Below are 15,527 nucleotides of genomic sequence, written 5' to 3'. Positions count from 1 at the left end.
ACTATGGCCTACGTGTGCCCGTGCTGCACCGTCGGTCTCAGGGGGTCGCCACTCGAATTTCTCGCGACATTTTGGAGTCTTGTTTGTTCATCAATTGGCGGCCCGTCAGGCGAGCTCCCTGTTCCACCCTCCCCTTTCCACGGCCAATTGACTGTGGCGACCCCAAACGCGTTAATTGAATTGCTTCGACTCGCTCTCGCCGACACATGGGAAAATCGCCAGCGTAGGGCTTTAAAAGCTGTCAGGAATGTGAGATAAGCGAAAAGTGGTCAGGAAACTCTGGAGATACTCTGCGAAATTGTTGGGCGAAAAACTTTTGGTCTGCAAAGTTCACGTAGAGCACGTGAACTCGGGTCATGCATAAACATATTTATTCAAAACAAAACTTCAACAGGTCTTGGCAAAAACTTTTTCCTCTCGCCTAACTGAATAATTGACAAAGTAAATACGTTATTATGAAAGTGAGACAGAGTGAAAACACGAGAAATACGAGCGATCGCAGTAAAAGTGTGCAAACTAATCGAAAATTCGACAATTTCAATTGGCTGATATCCTGCGGCCTTTTGGCGGCAGCAAAATCAACAAAATTGATTCCACAACTACCACGACAACAGCAGCCAAAAAATACAATTTACGTTACGCGGCTGAATTGCTCAAGTTCGACAAAATTCAATTCATTAAAACGGAGGGTTTAACATTCGCATTGCTGGCGGGCCCCATGGGCCAAGCGGCAAGTATGTGTCGATTTCGTGGTTGTCGCTACAAAAATAAGAACAAAAGCAGCAAGCAACAGCAGCAGCAACAGCAGCAGCAACAGCAGCAGCAGCAACAGCAACATCAACAGCAGCAGCAGCAACAGCAAGCGCAGCAAACACCAAGCCATAGTCCTCAGATTCAGCATCATTCTGAAATAATCCCAGCTACAACAGGTGAGAATGTGGCAAGCAAGAAAGTTTTGGTCATGCCTCGCATTTGCATAAATATTTCGTCACACAAACTTCTGGGCAAACAAAGCAAACAGGAAAACGCCAAAGAGACCAAAGAACTGAAAGAACAACGATGCTTATTTCATGCCCAGAAGCTCTTTTTCTCCTTCTTATTCAACTTCCGGTGCTCAGCTTTACGTTTTTCCGCCTTTCAGCTACCCAACATCGATCCGAATGGCAGCAAAAAATTGTTCTCTTTTGCACATTTGCCAACTTTCAATTTGCATTTGGCTGCACTCGAAAGCAACAATGCCATTTACACACTCGCTCATATATGCGAGCTAGTGTGTGCAGATATATGGTATTGTATGTGGTAACCATACCCTATAAAATTGGGTCATATTGTTGCTAACAAAAGGAACAGAAATCATTCTATAAAATTTATGGATCTATAATATGTTAAAACTTGATATAACTCTATATTAAATATATAGAAATAGAAAAGATACCATTGCAAATATGCTTATATAATCTGAATATTGATCTATTGAAAAATGATTCCTGTACCATTTCTACTGTTCTGACTATTTTTAGTACTCCACTAAATGTATTCCCATTTGCATTAGCATGTAAATCAAATATTGCCATCCCACGAAGAGTACTAAATTTGTTGTCATATCGCCGGGAACTCTTGATCCTTGCTTGTTCGTGCTAAAAGTAAAATTCCATTACAAATGTTGTATAAAAATTTGCCATTCGCCTGACTCAGACGATGGTGGCGGAGGGGGATTGGGGGTTGGATGTTGGTTGAGGGGCCATATGAATGTCTTACATAAAGCTGACGCATCAAACCGCAGCAAAGTGTTGGCGGCGGCGAGAAAATGGGAAACTTGGAAAACGGGTGCCACAGAACACCTCCCACACGACTCTGTCAAGTTGTCATTTGACTTCGAGTGCAGGAAATAGCCAAAGGAATTCAGCGGGGAGTGGAAGAGTGCTCCTGCTCTGTGCCAAATGTTTTGCAGCAGCTTAAGCATGTTGCATGTTGGATGTTGGATGTGTGCAAGGCAAATGCAGCTTAAAAGATTAAATTCCCTCCCTCGGAGGCTGCATTACATGGGTGGCATGTGTGTGGCGTTCTAGTCATTCCATCTACACAAATCCCCCACTGCAGCACTAAGTAGCCGACTTTCAACTTATTGGCAAGCTTAGAAGCGAAAGACCAACGAAAAGTATCTACAACTCAGGAGAGTGGGAGACCTTGCAGATGCTTAACATGGAAATTTATGTCTGCACAGGGAAATTCTTGGGGGCACAAATCATGGGGGAAAAGCTGAAATTAATATTAAAGTGAATTTTAAATGGCAAAGCGAAAGGACCCACAGGAAAAGTATGGTAGCATAAAATCCAATTAAATTTTTACTGCTATAAATTCCATCGAAAAGAAAAACCTCGGATGGCATAAAAAGCTATTTTAATATAAACGTTATCGAACCCATATGGTAAACATAGAAACAATTTTCATACCAGAAACCAAATAGGTATTGAAGCTTGCTGCAAATCAGTAATACATTTTCTGTGTTACCCAAAAAAGGATAAAAATGTAGAGTGGCATGGTTATGTAAACTAGGAATTGCTAATTAAATAAACTTCCCAGAATGTTGCGAATGAAATAAAGCCACCCAACCGAAAATATTTCCGTATGTAATCTAGCCCAAAATAGACTACTCTAACGTATTTAAGCAAACGAAATATCCTTTATATTTGTTGTATACCAGCTTAGCCCGAAAGTCGAATTGTCAAGCGACAGGAACAAGTCGTTTGTTTATTTCTTTTGTGTAAGTCGAAAAGCAGCACATAAATCATATTTTCTATAGAATAAATAACTGGGGCACAAACAAAAAAGGGGACAATAGAGAGAGAGATGAGGAAGGACTCCTTCCATCGCATCCTTGAGACATGTATCAGTGGGTTACTCGTTGTCGTATTTATATCTATTTTTAGCACTTAATCAGGCGCTCAATGCTGGCATTACAGACGCCAGACACTTTGCAGCAAGCCCACACGGAGTCAATATTTCAAGGAAATTGCCAATATTTCCGGTTAATGTTAACTGAAACACTTTGGGGGGCCCCAACTGCCAATGTTATTTATGGCGTTACGTATACGCCGCGTTTGCCATGTGTTACATATGCACACAGCTGTGTGCGAACGTCTCAGCGAACTCCCTTAAAAGTCGCTACTTGACACTTAATTGTTCGAAGCGGGACAGGGACAGCTTCAAATTGATGAGCTGAAAAAGCTATTGAACAAATTTATGTGATTTGCTCTCACAGCCAAATTGCTGAAATTGAAAAGAAAGCAGCAGCAAAGCGGCGAAAAGAAGCCATGTCAATTGGCAGCGACGTGGAGAGGGGCGTGTCCACGGTCACGTGCCAAGTGTGACTTCCCCTAAAGGATATGACCCATTTGCAATGCAAATGGTGCGTCAAGGGCGAAAGAGCTGGCGGCAAGCTCATAAAACTGTCGACACATGCAGCAGGCAAATTACACACGATGCAAAAAGTCAGCTTAAACGAATGTTTATACAATTTAAATACATAAATAATGCTTTTAATAATTAGTAATAATTTATTTAGCCATAATTTTATCTTTTTAAAATGCGTTTTGAGTAGACAAGATTATAAACGATGCTTTATAACAACTATTTAAGAGGTCAAATAAGATCCAACTTAAAGTATATGTCCCCATAATATATCGCAGTGTAAGAATTTCGAATGTCCTGATAATGCGAATTAAGTATTTATTTTTCCATTACTCCTTCCTCGTTGCAGGCCTGCATCTGCGGAGCATCGAGGAGCCAGCGACGACGCCGCTCCAGTTCCAGCCCACTGGCAGGATGAACACGGAGCAGGGGGGCACGGGGTACGGCGGCTACGGATCCAGCGAGCACTCGCTGCTCATCGCCACACGCCACGCCGGTGTCCCCCTGCCCCTCGCCCAGCACCAGCCACTCCCCGCCCACTATCAGCCGCTGAACCACTCCGGACCAGCCCCGCCCTCCTCCTCCAACGGATCATCCTCCTCCGGCGGCGGAGTCCAGACGTCGGCCACGCCGCAGCAACAGCAACAGTACCAGGTGCAACAGCCGTACCAGTACCAGCATCACTATCACCACCAGGCCAACTCGCCACAGCACCACAGACCCTACGATCCGGAGCACGCGCGGATGGAGGCCTGGCTGGATGAGAATCAGGAATTTGTACAGGATTATTTTATAAGGCAAGTCGAATTTGGATACTATATACTTGTTTTCTACTATAAACAGAGGGTCCTTTTTATACGTAATACATATATTACACATATACATAAGATGTCTGTTAAACTGCCACTTGCCGAAAACCAATCGAACAATCCTTAAAACGTCCCAGTTGACCAATCGATAGCTCTTCTGTTAGCCAAGACAGACAGAGAGAACTAACCGAATCCTTGTAGAGACATAAATTGCATCTGCCTACAAGCGTTTTCGATGAACCCATCGAGCCAATAATCTATTTTGTCCATCGACGGGATAAATTCTTAAATTTGAAACTGCATTGTCAGTTGACACAGCCGTACGGCAAACAATTGGGTTTGCCGATGGGGTTGGTAGGGATTTTGCCATGGGCGTGGATGGCTCGTTTCCGCCATAAACCGGAAATTGCCTTTGCCACAGCAGGACATCTCGGGCAGCCCGGCAGCAAAGCGGGTTAAAGGACGTCCGTTGCCTATGACACATAATAAAAATCACTAACAACTAAAAGCATAAATTGGGCTTTATTTTCATGGTCGAGAGGAGCTGGCCAACGTACTCGGCTCCACTGCTCCTCCGGCTTTTTGGCCTGCGGGATGGTCATTAAACGAGGCCGAAAAAGGCTTCATTCTCTTGTGTGTGTATTTTGCATAAGAATATGCCGCGTGTCCTAAACAGTTCAACCATTTTGGTAGTTGTAACTCTTGTTTATATTTAAGGGAGTATTAGCTTTTCTGCAGATCACGGGAAAAAATAAGTATTTCAAAAAATTACTTAACCATTTATTGCTGACTAAATCCATTTAGACAATAATTTGTTAAATTTCAATTTGGCTAATGTAAATTTTTGTCCATCTTATTTATTAGTTTCATTCTTATATGGTTTAAATTTAAATAGAAAACAATAAATATTTTCCTATTTTCCACGCACTCGCCTTTTTAAAGAGTTGTTTGCTGTGATTTCCCGACGTTTTGTGGCGTTTTGGTAGGATTTTATGTCGAAAGCGCGTGCCGAAAAGGACACATGCTGGGCAGGAATGGGAGTAGGAGTTGGAGCAGCTGATGCTGTGTAGTCTCGCTGCCTGAATATTTATGAGTTGGCATTTTATTAGACAATTTTATGCGGCACATGCATATGGAACGCGGCGCAAAATGCGTCGGCCAGCGCCTATTCATTTGCGATTTTTAATAAGGTTTTAACGCGTTTACTAACTGAATTTTTGCGTCTATTTCCCACAGGAAAGCCACACGTCAGACCGTGGATGCCTGGCTGGTTTCCCATGCCACATCGGCGGGCAACGATGTGGTCAGCAGCACCTCACCCACACACGCCAATGGACAGACGAGCTCCTCGCGGGGTGGATCCGGTGCCACCACACCAGTGCGGTAAGTGATTCAATTGGGGCTTCGTACATTAAATACTGGTAAAATTCAATGTGGAAAATGTAGAGGAGAGCACTTTTACAGCGAAATAAATTGATGAAGTTGCGTACTTAAAAAAATTAATGCATTTTCCGAAGATCCCTTTTTTTGATGCCAGCATTTTATATAAGCCAATTGCCTGCCATTACAGAAAAGTTTTTACTTGCCAGCTTTGGGAGCCTTAAAAGATACTTTTTAAAGATTTTTTTAATGATTTTTGAATTCTTTTCAGAAAAATCTCTGCTCACGAGTTTGAGCGCGGCGGACTGCTGAAACCGATTGTCAACACAATCGACGGCACGCCCACATTTTTGAGCATTGGTCCGCCGATGGACAACGGCGGCGTGAGCGGCAGCTGCAGCAATCTGCAGAATGTCGGTGGCGTCGTGGCCGGACAGTATCAGTATCACCATCAGCAGCACCACCACAATCATGCCCATCTGCACCACAGCCAGCACAGTCATTACCAGGCGGGCGGGGCCGTTGGGAGCAGCAGCTTGGGCAGCACCGGTGGCGCTTCGGGAGCGGGAGGAGCACCCGGTCTGGGTGGCAGCGGTGGAGCCGGAAATGGCCATCAATATCCATACTATCATTGCCACCAGCGACCACAGCGCTTGTCACGCAACGAGCTCAAGCAGCTGGACGAGAAGGAGTTGATTTTCGAGCTGGTGAGTGGAAGCAATAATATTTTTGATTATAAGAACCAAATGTTAAAGTTGTCCGATCACGTTCTGATAAAAATAACAATAGCCCAATATGATTCAAAAGTGCAATTGATTCGGAAATAACGTGACACATTCGCTTATATAAAAGTTATTCAGTGCTCATTGAGTAAGTGAATGAGTAAGGTTTCCTCTGAATGCTTAACCATTAGATATCAAATTGAAGGTTCCCGCGAATCTCGATAGCTCGTGAATGATTATTTGTTGAGTTCCGCAAACGTGTTTGTTTGTCGGCCCATTGACGCTGTTATCGGCAAACACTCGAAAGACGTCAGTCACACAGTCTGTATTTCCCCATGGCTCCCTTTCTTTTTCAAATGCAACTGCTTATCAGTCGTGTAAATAACCGGACTGTGCTGTTTATCGCCTCCAGGTGAAGGACATTTGCAACGAGCTCGAGGTGCGCACTTTGTGCCACAAGATACTCCAGAACGTGTCCATTCTGCTGAATGCCGATCGAGGATCTCTGTTCCTGGTGCAAGGACGATGCAACGGACCCGATGGCCTAAAAAAGTAAGTGCAGTTAGCTTATACATGTACGGTGCTAAGATTCCGTTTATCAAATAAAGGATAATTCCATATTTAGTCCCCGCTTCATCCAGATAGGAGCTTTTTAAAATATCTTTAAAATTCAATTTTGAAAATATCTCAGTGCTTCGCCAGTTGGTGAAGAGAGCTGCAATGAAGACAGACATCTATCATAAATCAGTCGCATTCTAATGGCACAAAAGTGGACTGGTTCATGGCGCATAGCAATCAGCCAGTTGCTCCAGTCCTCCGCGTTAGCTATTTTCAACAATTTGTTGATGACTTCATATAGCTGCATTTTTGTGGACATTGTGGATAGAGCAGGAGCTCAGCTCCAACTTTGTCTTGGCAACATTTTTATGGCATTTATTTTTGGCATTTTATGAGTGCATCGCGCGGATGCTGCGTCCCCTTTCCCCCCGAAAGCCGTGCCATAAATGCCATAACCCGGCAGCAACCTGCAACGAGGGGGTCAGTGGGGCATGTCAGCCATTTTGTATGCATCGTATGACGCCATTTTGCTGCCAACACTAATTGCAATTGTCTGCACGCGCATTTGGCAAATGCATTCTGTTGGGTAAAAAGTTTTTAAAGCCAAAGAAAAGCAGCAGGAAAGCTGGAAAAGTAGGCGAGGCACTGAGAAACAAATGGCTCAAATGTAAATCAATAATACTTATCAGGCTCGGATTGTGACTGCACATTCGTATTAATAAATTATGACCTAATTAAAAGTTAGGGAATTTTCGCCAGTTTTAATTATCAACAAACGGAAATTCTGGTTGCATTAGTTTGCTTTCGCGTAATTTAGCAAGCTGATGTCATGCTGCTTATAATATTTTGGAAAACACTATTATTATTTTTCCTCTCAGTGGAATAGGAAAAGTTTGCATTGTGTCCGATGACAATGGACGATAGTTGCCGCCTGCAACACAATTTATAATTTTCAACTTTTGATTCCGTTTCTCCTGCAGATGCCTCGTCTCCAAGCTGTTCGATGTGTGCCCCCGCAGCACCGTGGAGGAAATGGAGCAGCAGGACGAAGTGCGGGTGGCATGGGGCACGGGAATCGCCGGCCATGTGGCCGAAAGCGGGGAGCCCGTCAACATACCAGATGCTTACCAGGTCAGTACCCAGCGAGTACTATCTTGAGGCAAATTTGACAAATTTGAATGCCAACCGGGTCATAAATCAAGCTCTGCTGCGAGAGTTGCAGATTATTCATTCGATTGTAAGATTTATGGAGGCAGATACCAATCCAATGTGTGTGTTGTGTGTACACTCGTATTAGTGTGGTGCTGCTCTTTAAGTTTTCAATATTGCGCAGTGAACTCGGTGGCCATCACCAGCACTTTTCACATTTCCCAGCTTCCGCCCCCGTGGCCACTGCCACATTTTCCCATTTTTTCGGCAGTTTTTCTTCGGCCTGTCTGCCAATTGGAGCGTAATTAATCTTACGCCAAGACAAGGCCGTGTTAGGCATGTTATATCACCCAGATATGGACTCCCAATGCTTTTATTCTTTTTTTTTTTTGACTTTAAGCCGCCCGGCTAACGATAACAATTGCGGCTGCTCGAAATGTTTTCCCCAAGTCACATTAAGCCAATGGGTGTAGATAAACTTACCGCAAATACGTGACGCACAGACAGATCGCTTGTAGCCCGCAGATCTCCTGATTGTTAGCACAATTAATCAAGGCCTAAATTTGACACTTTTCGGTACCAGACAGCGCGACCAAAGGTTTTCGGTGCGAATGAGGCGCATTATGGTTAGGCACACCAGTTACGCTCGGGTGCAGATCTTTTGGTCGATCCCAGTGGACTTTTGACTCGGCTAAATGGCTGGCCAAACAGTTGTCAGCCGGCAGCGACAGTCGGAGGCGTCTGGAATCCGATAACCTACCAATTTTTGGAGCGAAGAAAGGCAGATAGAATAGATCATGGGGAATGTGTGCCAAGTGGGATAAAAATAGCATGGCCAACAATGGAATGATTGATAGATACAGAGCATTCTCAGTGTTAGATGGTGTAAAAGGGAGACGCGTTTTTTTAAAGAATCTTTTTTAATAAGAAACTTATCTAAACGGGGGTATTTGAATACAATCAGTCAAAATTTGTTGACCTTATTGCTAAGACAATATTTTTACTTTGATAATTAAAACCAAATGAATCTGAAATGTAAGAATAATTTGCTTTTGTTGCTCCTAATATTTGAACTATTAATTTTCCTTTTATTTGCCTGAATTGTAATTTTACTTGACCATCATAATGTAAGGGAAAGATATTATAAAATTCAATAAGTAAATTTGGTTCTTTGTACATTGGCACTTGCTAGCGAGCGGAAATCGAAAAAAATGAAGGGAAACCATTTGTAAAGGCTTACGAACGCTGAGCTTAAGTTAACAACGAAAACCCATTTAAATGAGATACTAATTCGTGCGCAAATTAATTTCGTTTCCCCGATTTTCCCCACCCACAGGACGAGCGATTCAATTGTGAAATTGACTCGCTGACCGGCTATCGGACGAAGGCCTTGCTCTGCATGCCCATCAAGGATTCATCCGGGGATGTGATTGGCGTGGCGCAGGTCATCAACAAAATGAATGGCGAGTGTTTCTCCGAAATCGATGAAAAGGTGAGTGGACTGGACGGGCTGTGGCCTGTGGGCTGTGGGCTGAAGGCTGAGGGGTAAATGCGGAAATGGGGCGAATGGGGCCATGTGGAGATCGCATGACGGGGCAGTCTGATGGTTTCTTTTGTTCCGAATAAAGCCGCATAAGAGCTGCACCCACTGCCGTGGCAAATTGCATTCATTATTCAACAAAGGGGAAACTTGTTAAGAAAGCTTAGCAGAATGTCAGGCAAAATGCCATAAGGGATTATCCGATGTGTGATGCCAGTGGGACGCTCTCATAATTTTTATGGCATTTTGCAAGCTCTACTCTGCTATTTTCTGTTGTTTGAGCCATGTTAATCCTTTGCGGTAATCCCCATTAGGTCTTTTCCTCGTATCTGCAATTCTGTGGCATTGGCCTGCGGAACGCACAGCTGTATGAGAAATCTCAACTGGAGATCAAGCGGAATCAAGTGCTCCTGGATCTGGCACGCATGATCTTCGAGGAGCAGAGCACCATAGAGCACATGGTCTTCCGCATTCTCACCCACATGCAGAGTCTCATCCAGTGCCAGCGCGTCCAGATCCTCCTGGTCCACGAGGCGGACAAGGGCAGCTTCTCGCGGGTCTTTGACTTCGAGGCGAATGACCTGAGCGAGGAGGAGGCCACTTCACGCACCAGCCCCTACGAGTCGCGGTTTCCCATCAACATTGGTATCACCGGACATGTGGCCACCACCGGGGAAACCGTAAATGTGCCCAATGCCTATGAGGACGATCGCTTCGATGCGAGCGTGGACGAGAACTCCTGCTTCAAGCACCGATCTATTCTATGCATGGCCATCAAGAACTCGCTGGGTCAGATCATTGGTGTGATCCAGCTGATCAACAAGTTCAATGAGTTGGTAAGTAAATCCCGAATAAATTACTTTACTCTTTGTCAAAAAATTCAAACTGCAATGCTCAAACAAGTTAAATCTTTTATCTTTGTCTAGAGTCTAGACACAGAACTATAATTTAAGCATATTAAGCCCCAATCGCGAGCTGCATATTTTAAACCGCTCCTATCTGCTCCCCCAGGACTTCACCAAGAACGACGAGAACTTTGTGGAGGCGTTCGCCATCTTCTGCGGCATGGGCATCCACAACACGCACATGTACGAGAAGGCCATTGTGGCAATGGCCAAGCAGAGTGTCACCCTGGAGGTGCTCAGCTACCACGCATCGGCCACCATGGACGAGGCTCATCGGCTGCGGGTGAGTTTCGGTTCGGTTCCCATCCGGTGCTCCTTATTGCCGTATTCTCGTAGTTCGTTCCGGATTAAATTGCTCTCCCGGGTGTCGTAGCTGGGAGGCCAGTGAAATACTTAATTTTATTTGCACTCACTTAATTTGCCGGAGGCCAAGAGGTCGTCCACTAGTTCGGTCTCTTAATTTTTACGCTGAGCCATAAATTAATGTGTCCTGCCGGATGCCCACTTCGGGTGCTTCGCTGTGCATTGTGTCTGCTGCGTTAGCTTCACGGTTTTTATTCGTTTATTATTTCTGTGTGACAGAAACAGCAGCAACAAGCTGTCGGCCATAGGCAAGCTCCTCTGTCCCTGCCCCCGCGTAAAAAGCTTCAACGTGTTGACAGTTGTAATTAGTTTGTTCGCACAAGTATGACAAAAAAAAACTTTTCTACTGAATCGTGCGACTCCGACTCCACGCAGCTCGCTCCTCATCGCCGGACTCACTCTGTAATTATGCTGGGAAAATTATGACCGCCTGTCGAGTTGCCAGCCAGACAAAGATGCTGGGTTATTAATTTTAATTAAAATTATGCCATACTAGGCTCTATTCCTGCATCGGACGAAGGCGGAGAGACGCTTATGCCATTTAGCTGGGAAAACCCTTTTTCCGGTCCGCAGCTGCCCTCTGCTTGGGTTTCTCCTCCTCACACTCTTGTGGGTGCCTTGGCGGAAAAATGTCAGAAATTTTGATAAACTTCTCAGCTTTGGTGGCTAATATAGCACCATTTACATTTGCTGACAGCAAACAGATGAAGGTCCAGTGGGAGATTTTGCTTTTTATTCCTTTTCTTGGGGGCGCCTTGGTCTTGGGCACGTGCTGGTTTGTTTTAAGGTGTTAAAAGTAAGTTGCTCCAAGCAAAAGTATTGTGGGTTTACATTTTTGGCGTGCAATAATAATTGGATTATTTATTATAAGTGATAAGAAAAGAGTTTTTTGTAGTAGATTATAAAACAGTTACAATAACTATTTTAGTTTCATTTGGAGAATCGGAAGCATTGAACAAATCTATTTAAGGTTTCTAACTTTAACAACATGTTATGCCTCTTGAAAATAATAAATTTAAATACTTTTTTAGCGCCTTCGGGTGCCTTCAGCTGTACACTTTCGACTGCATGACTTTAAGTTCGATGACATACACTTTGAAGATGATGATACACTAAAGGTAAGCTCGAAAACCATCCGCTGAATGTGAAACAAGTATCTAATCCGTTTTCATTAGGCCTGCCTGCGCATGTTTTTGGATCTCGATTTTGTAGAACGCTTTCATATCGACTATGAAGTTCTGTGCCGGTGGCTATTGAGTGTCAAGAAGAACTATCGAAATGTTACCTATCACAACTGGCGTCATGCCTTCAATGTGGCCCAAATGATGTTTGCCATTCTTACAGTATGTATAAAATGAAATTTTATTTTGTTTATAACATTTACTTTATATTTATATCTTATTTATGCAGACCACACAATGGTGGAAGATCTTTGGTGAAATCGAATGCTTGGCGCTTATTATTGGGTGCCTATGTCATGATCTCGATCATCGGGGGACCAACAACTCCTTCCAGATTAAGTGAGTATAAAAAGTAAATCTAAAGCTAAGTTTCTTACTTTACCATTCGTTTTTAGAGCCTCGTCGCCTTTGGCGCAGCTGTACTCAACCTCCACCATGGAACACCATCACTTTGATCAGTGTCTAATGATCCTGAATAGTCCTGGAAATCAAATTCTGGCCAATCTCTCATCCGATGACTACTGTCGGGTCATTAGGGTATTGGAAGATGCCATTTTGTCCACTGACTTGGCCGTGTATTTCAAGTGAGTAAAGCTGAAACATATTTTGTGTGGATCAGTGTCTTAATTCCGGGTTGTTTTCACAGGAAACGAGGTCCTTTCTTGGAGAGTGTGAGCCAGCCGACGAGCTACTGGGTGGCGGAGGAGCCGCGCGCCCTTTTGCGTGCAATGAGCATGACTGTCTGTGATTTGTCGGCCATCACGAAGCCGTGGGAGATTGAGAAGCGTGTGGCCGATTTGGTGAGCTCGGAGTTCTTCGAGCAGGGAGACATGGAGAAACAGGAGCTCAATATAACTCCTATTGTGAGTTTACAAAAATTTTAAAAGTTAGGTTGAAATTAAATCATAATTATCTGTTGTAGGATATCATGAATCGCGAAAAGGAGGACGAGCTGCCCATGATGCAAGTAAACTTTATAGACTCGATTTGCTTGCCAATCTATGAGGTTTGTTCTGGCTAAATATTTTGTAAGCCTGTTTATTAATCTCTGCTTACTTGACAGGCCTTTGCCACCCTCTCCGACAAGCTTGAGCCTCTTGTCGAGGGCGTGCGCGATAATCGGGGCCATTGGATTGATCTGGCCGATGTCGTGAAAACCAAAACTAGTCAGGATCAGGAGCCGGAGGAGGAGCAGCAGCAGCAGCAGCAAAATGTGATATCGAACGGTGACTGCAAGGCAATGAGTGATGATGATGTGGCTGCAGCGGAGGCGGAAGTGGCAGTGGACTCCCCGAGCGAGAAAGCAAGCGTAAATGGCTCCAACGTTGCCAACAACAGCAGCAACACTAATAAGAAAATTGCCGTCGCTTCTCATCCCACCAGCACCCAGCCCAGTGATGATGATGATGATGGAAATGCAGATGCGGATGACGTGGACGAACAGGCCGCCGAGGAGAATGGTCACGATGCTGAAGTGGATGAGGCATCCTGCCGCTCTAACAGTACCTGCAGCTCCTCGACCGCCTCCAGTCGTCTGTCCACGCCACCGCCCACAGGCGAGGATGACAGCACGCCAGTCTCGCCCTCGAAAACCCTTCAGGCCAAGCTGGTGGCAGCCAATTTGAATGCGCTGCAACGGCAGACGTCCAATCAGGCTCAGACCCAAAAGCAGCGTTGCAAGAGTTGCGACCATTCGCGCAGTGGGCTGCAGGTTCGGAAGACCAGCTCCCTGCGCGGAGCGCAAGAACTCGAGTTGGATAGTAAGGCTAGAAATGGAACGCACGCTGCTCTCTGCAAAAGCACGCCCGTGATCAACAACCACAGCCATCATCATAATCATAGTCACAGCCACAACCACAACCACCATCATCATCATCACCATCACTCGCATCACAATCACAGTCAGCACGGAATCGGGATTGGCAGTGCCAGCATCGGCGGTAGTGGGCTAATCAGCCTGGCCACACCACTGCTGGCTATGGACAGTGATAGGATACCAAAAATCGTAGGCAAAATTGGAAATCTCGATGGCCTGCCCTTCGCCAATGGCATTGGAGGTCCACAAAATGGTCATGGGTTGCCCTTCGGCAGCTATCAGCATCATCATCATCAACAGCATCATCATCATCTACTGGCGCGTCGGCATTCGGAGACAAATAGCAATGGGGCCACCGCTATGGCGGTTGAAAAATAAATACATCCCAATCTGGTGTGTTCCTAGAAACTCGGAAACAGATTAAAGGGGTTCATTTTTAACATTATAACTCTTAAGCCACATATGTGATGCCTAAAAGTATGCAAGAAATCAAAAAACTTGTATTGGTCATAACTCTTCAAAAGGTTTTCTAGACAAGTCCGCTGTGGCGAGATTTCTGGATCACATTAGCATATCTTCAATATGTACATAGTTCTAAACACCTCATCTAAATCGCAAAACACATTACCGCCCACTCTCATCCTGTATATAACATCCATTTTGAGCAACAGTATCGGAGAGCAGTAGGAAAGGATATTGAGAAAAACACATACCATAAGCAAATTGTGGCACAGCAATTTGATAGCCTACAACTAAAGCTAAATAGAAAGATTCCTATAAACGTATGTAAGTCGTTATATACCTATGTATGTGTATATTCTGATCTGTGTGTGTTTGTAACTTAAATTTTTAGTTCGTACCGTCGGCGTTAGTTAATGATAATGCAAAGAAGTCAAATTCTCTAGATGTTTAAGCACCAACCAACAAAAGAAACAAACAAAACAAAAGAAAAGAAAAATCTTACCAAAAATGGCAGAGTAGTGGACTCTTTAATTGTCGTTCGCTTGCAAGTTACGCTCATTTTTATGGAACACAGCAAGGATAAAAGTATTGTAATGTCCGCGAAACACATGCATATTCGAGTACGATAACACTGTATAACTGTAAACGTTAGTTGAATTATCTCTATGGGTACCAAAAGTCTAACTTTAGTAGCATTAACCAACCGCTTAGTGATGATGTTAGCTGTCGAGTAACGAGAAACCGATCCGATCGCAAGCCTAGATTGTAATAATCACCCATAATACACCCGAAACCGGTAACCAGAAAACAAAACCAACACTTAGCGCTTTGATTTTCCCCTTCGCTGCGCTCCTTTCGAATTTAAATAATTGTAATGTTATGCGATGATAAGAAATGTATTTGTATCTACATATGTACTCGATGGCTCCGATGGGCTGGCCCAATGTGCAAAACCCAGACCATCTTGGTAGCATGTATCCTTGGGGCAACAGCACGTCTAACGTTCTGAGTGCCACTGGGACCAACTGCTCGTGCATATTTGCAGATACGCCTATAAAAAGCATGTAATCCTTCTTTAGACTAGATTGTACTTTGTGAGTTTTGTTATTTATTGTCGGCATTATAGAAAAACCTATCGAAAATACACAAACTATTTGCTGTAACGGACCATGTTCAATAAGGCAAAACTAAATAAAGCAACATAATACCTAAAAAACTGTGTTTTCAATAC

The 15,527-nt window shown here is 44.1% G+C and overlaps 1 protein-coding gene across 4 annotated transcripts in view; it reads left to right on the top strand.

Moving 5' to 3' along the window:
• LOC6732682 (dual 3',5'-cyclic-AMP and -GMP phosphodiesterase 11) overlaps positions 1-15,512 on the top strand; it is a 58,388-nt gene extending 42,876 nt beyond the window's left edge. For 2 of the 4 annotated variants that reach the window (XM_016178131.3, XM_016178137.3), the window contains 15 exons: positions 3,761-4,208; positions 5,457-5,603; positions 5,872-6,307; positions 6,735-6,874; positions 7,861-8,011; positions 9,366-9,521; positions 9,884-10,405; positions 10,581-10,757; positions 11,869-11,955; positions 12,013-12,180; positions 12,248-12,357; positions 12,414-12,602; positions 12,665-12,881; positions 12,941-13,024; positions 13,082-15,512. In XM_016178131.3, the coding sequence (XP_016025406.1) occupies positions 3,761-4,208; positions 5,457-5,603; positions 5,872-6,307; positions 6,735-6,874; positions 7,861-8,011; positions 9,366-9,521; positions 9,884-10,405; positions 10,581-10,757; positions 11,869-11,955; positions 12,013-12,180; positions 12,248-12,357; positions 12,414-12,602; positions 12,665-12,881; positions 12,941-13,024; positions 13,082-14,212 (4,163 nt within the window). In that variant the 3' untranslated portion in view covers positions 14,213-15,512. Of the gene's footprint in view, positions 1-483; positions 930-3,760; positions 4,209-5,456; positions 5,604-5,871; positions 6,308-6,734; positions 6,875-7,860; positions 8,012-9,365; positions 9,522-9,883; positions 10,406-10,580; positions 10,758-11,868; positions 11,956-12,012; positions 12,181-12,247; positions 12,358-12,413; positions 12,603-12,664; positions 12,882-12,940; positions 13,025-13,081 lie in introns of those variants that run through there. The other 2 variants (XM_016178136.3, XM_016178132.3) reach the window with 2 other exon arrangements.
• The last annotated feature ends 15 nt before the right edge of the window (positions 15,513-15,527 follow it).

The sequence above is a fragment of the Drosophila simulans genome, chromosome 2L (assembly GCF_016746395.2).
Source record: "Drosophila simulans strain w501 chromosome 2L, Prin_Dsim_3.1, whole genome shotgun sequence".
Classification (NCBI taxonomy): domain Eukaryota; kingdom Metazoa; phylum Arthropoda; class Insecta; order Diptera; family Drosophilidae; genus Drosophila; species Drosophila simulans.
The sequence above is the reverse complement of the archived record's forward strand: the minus strand, read 5'-3'. Positions and strand labels throughout refer to the sequence as shown.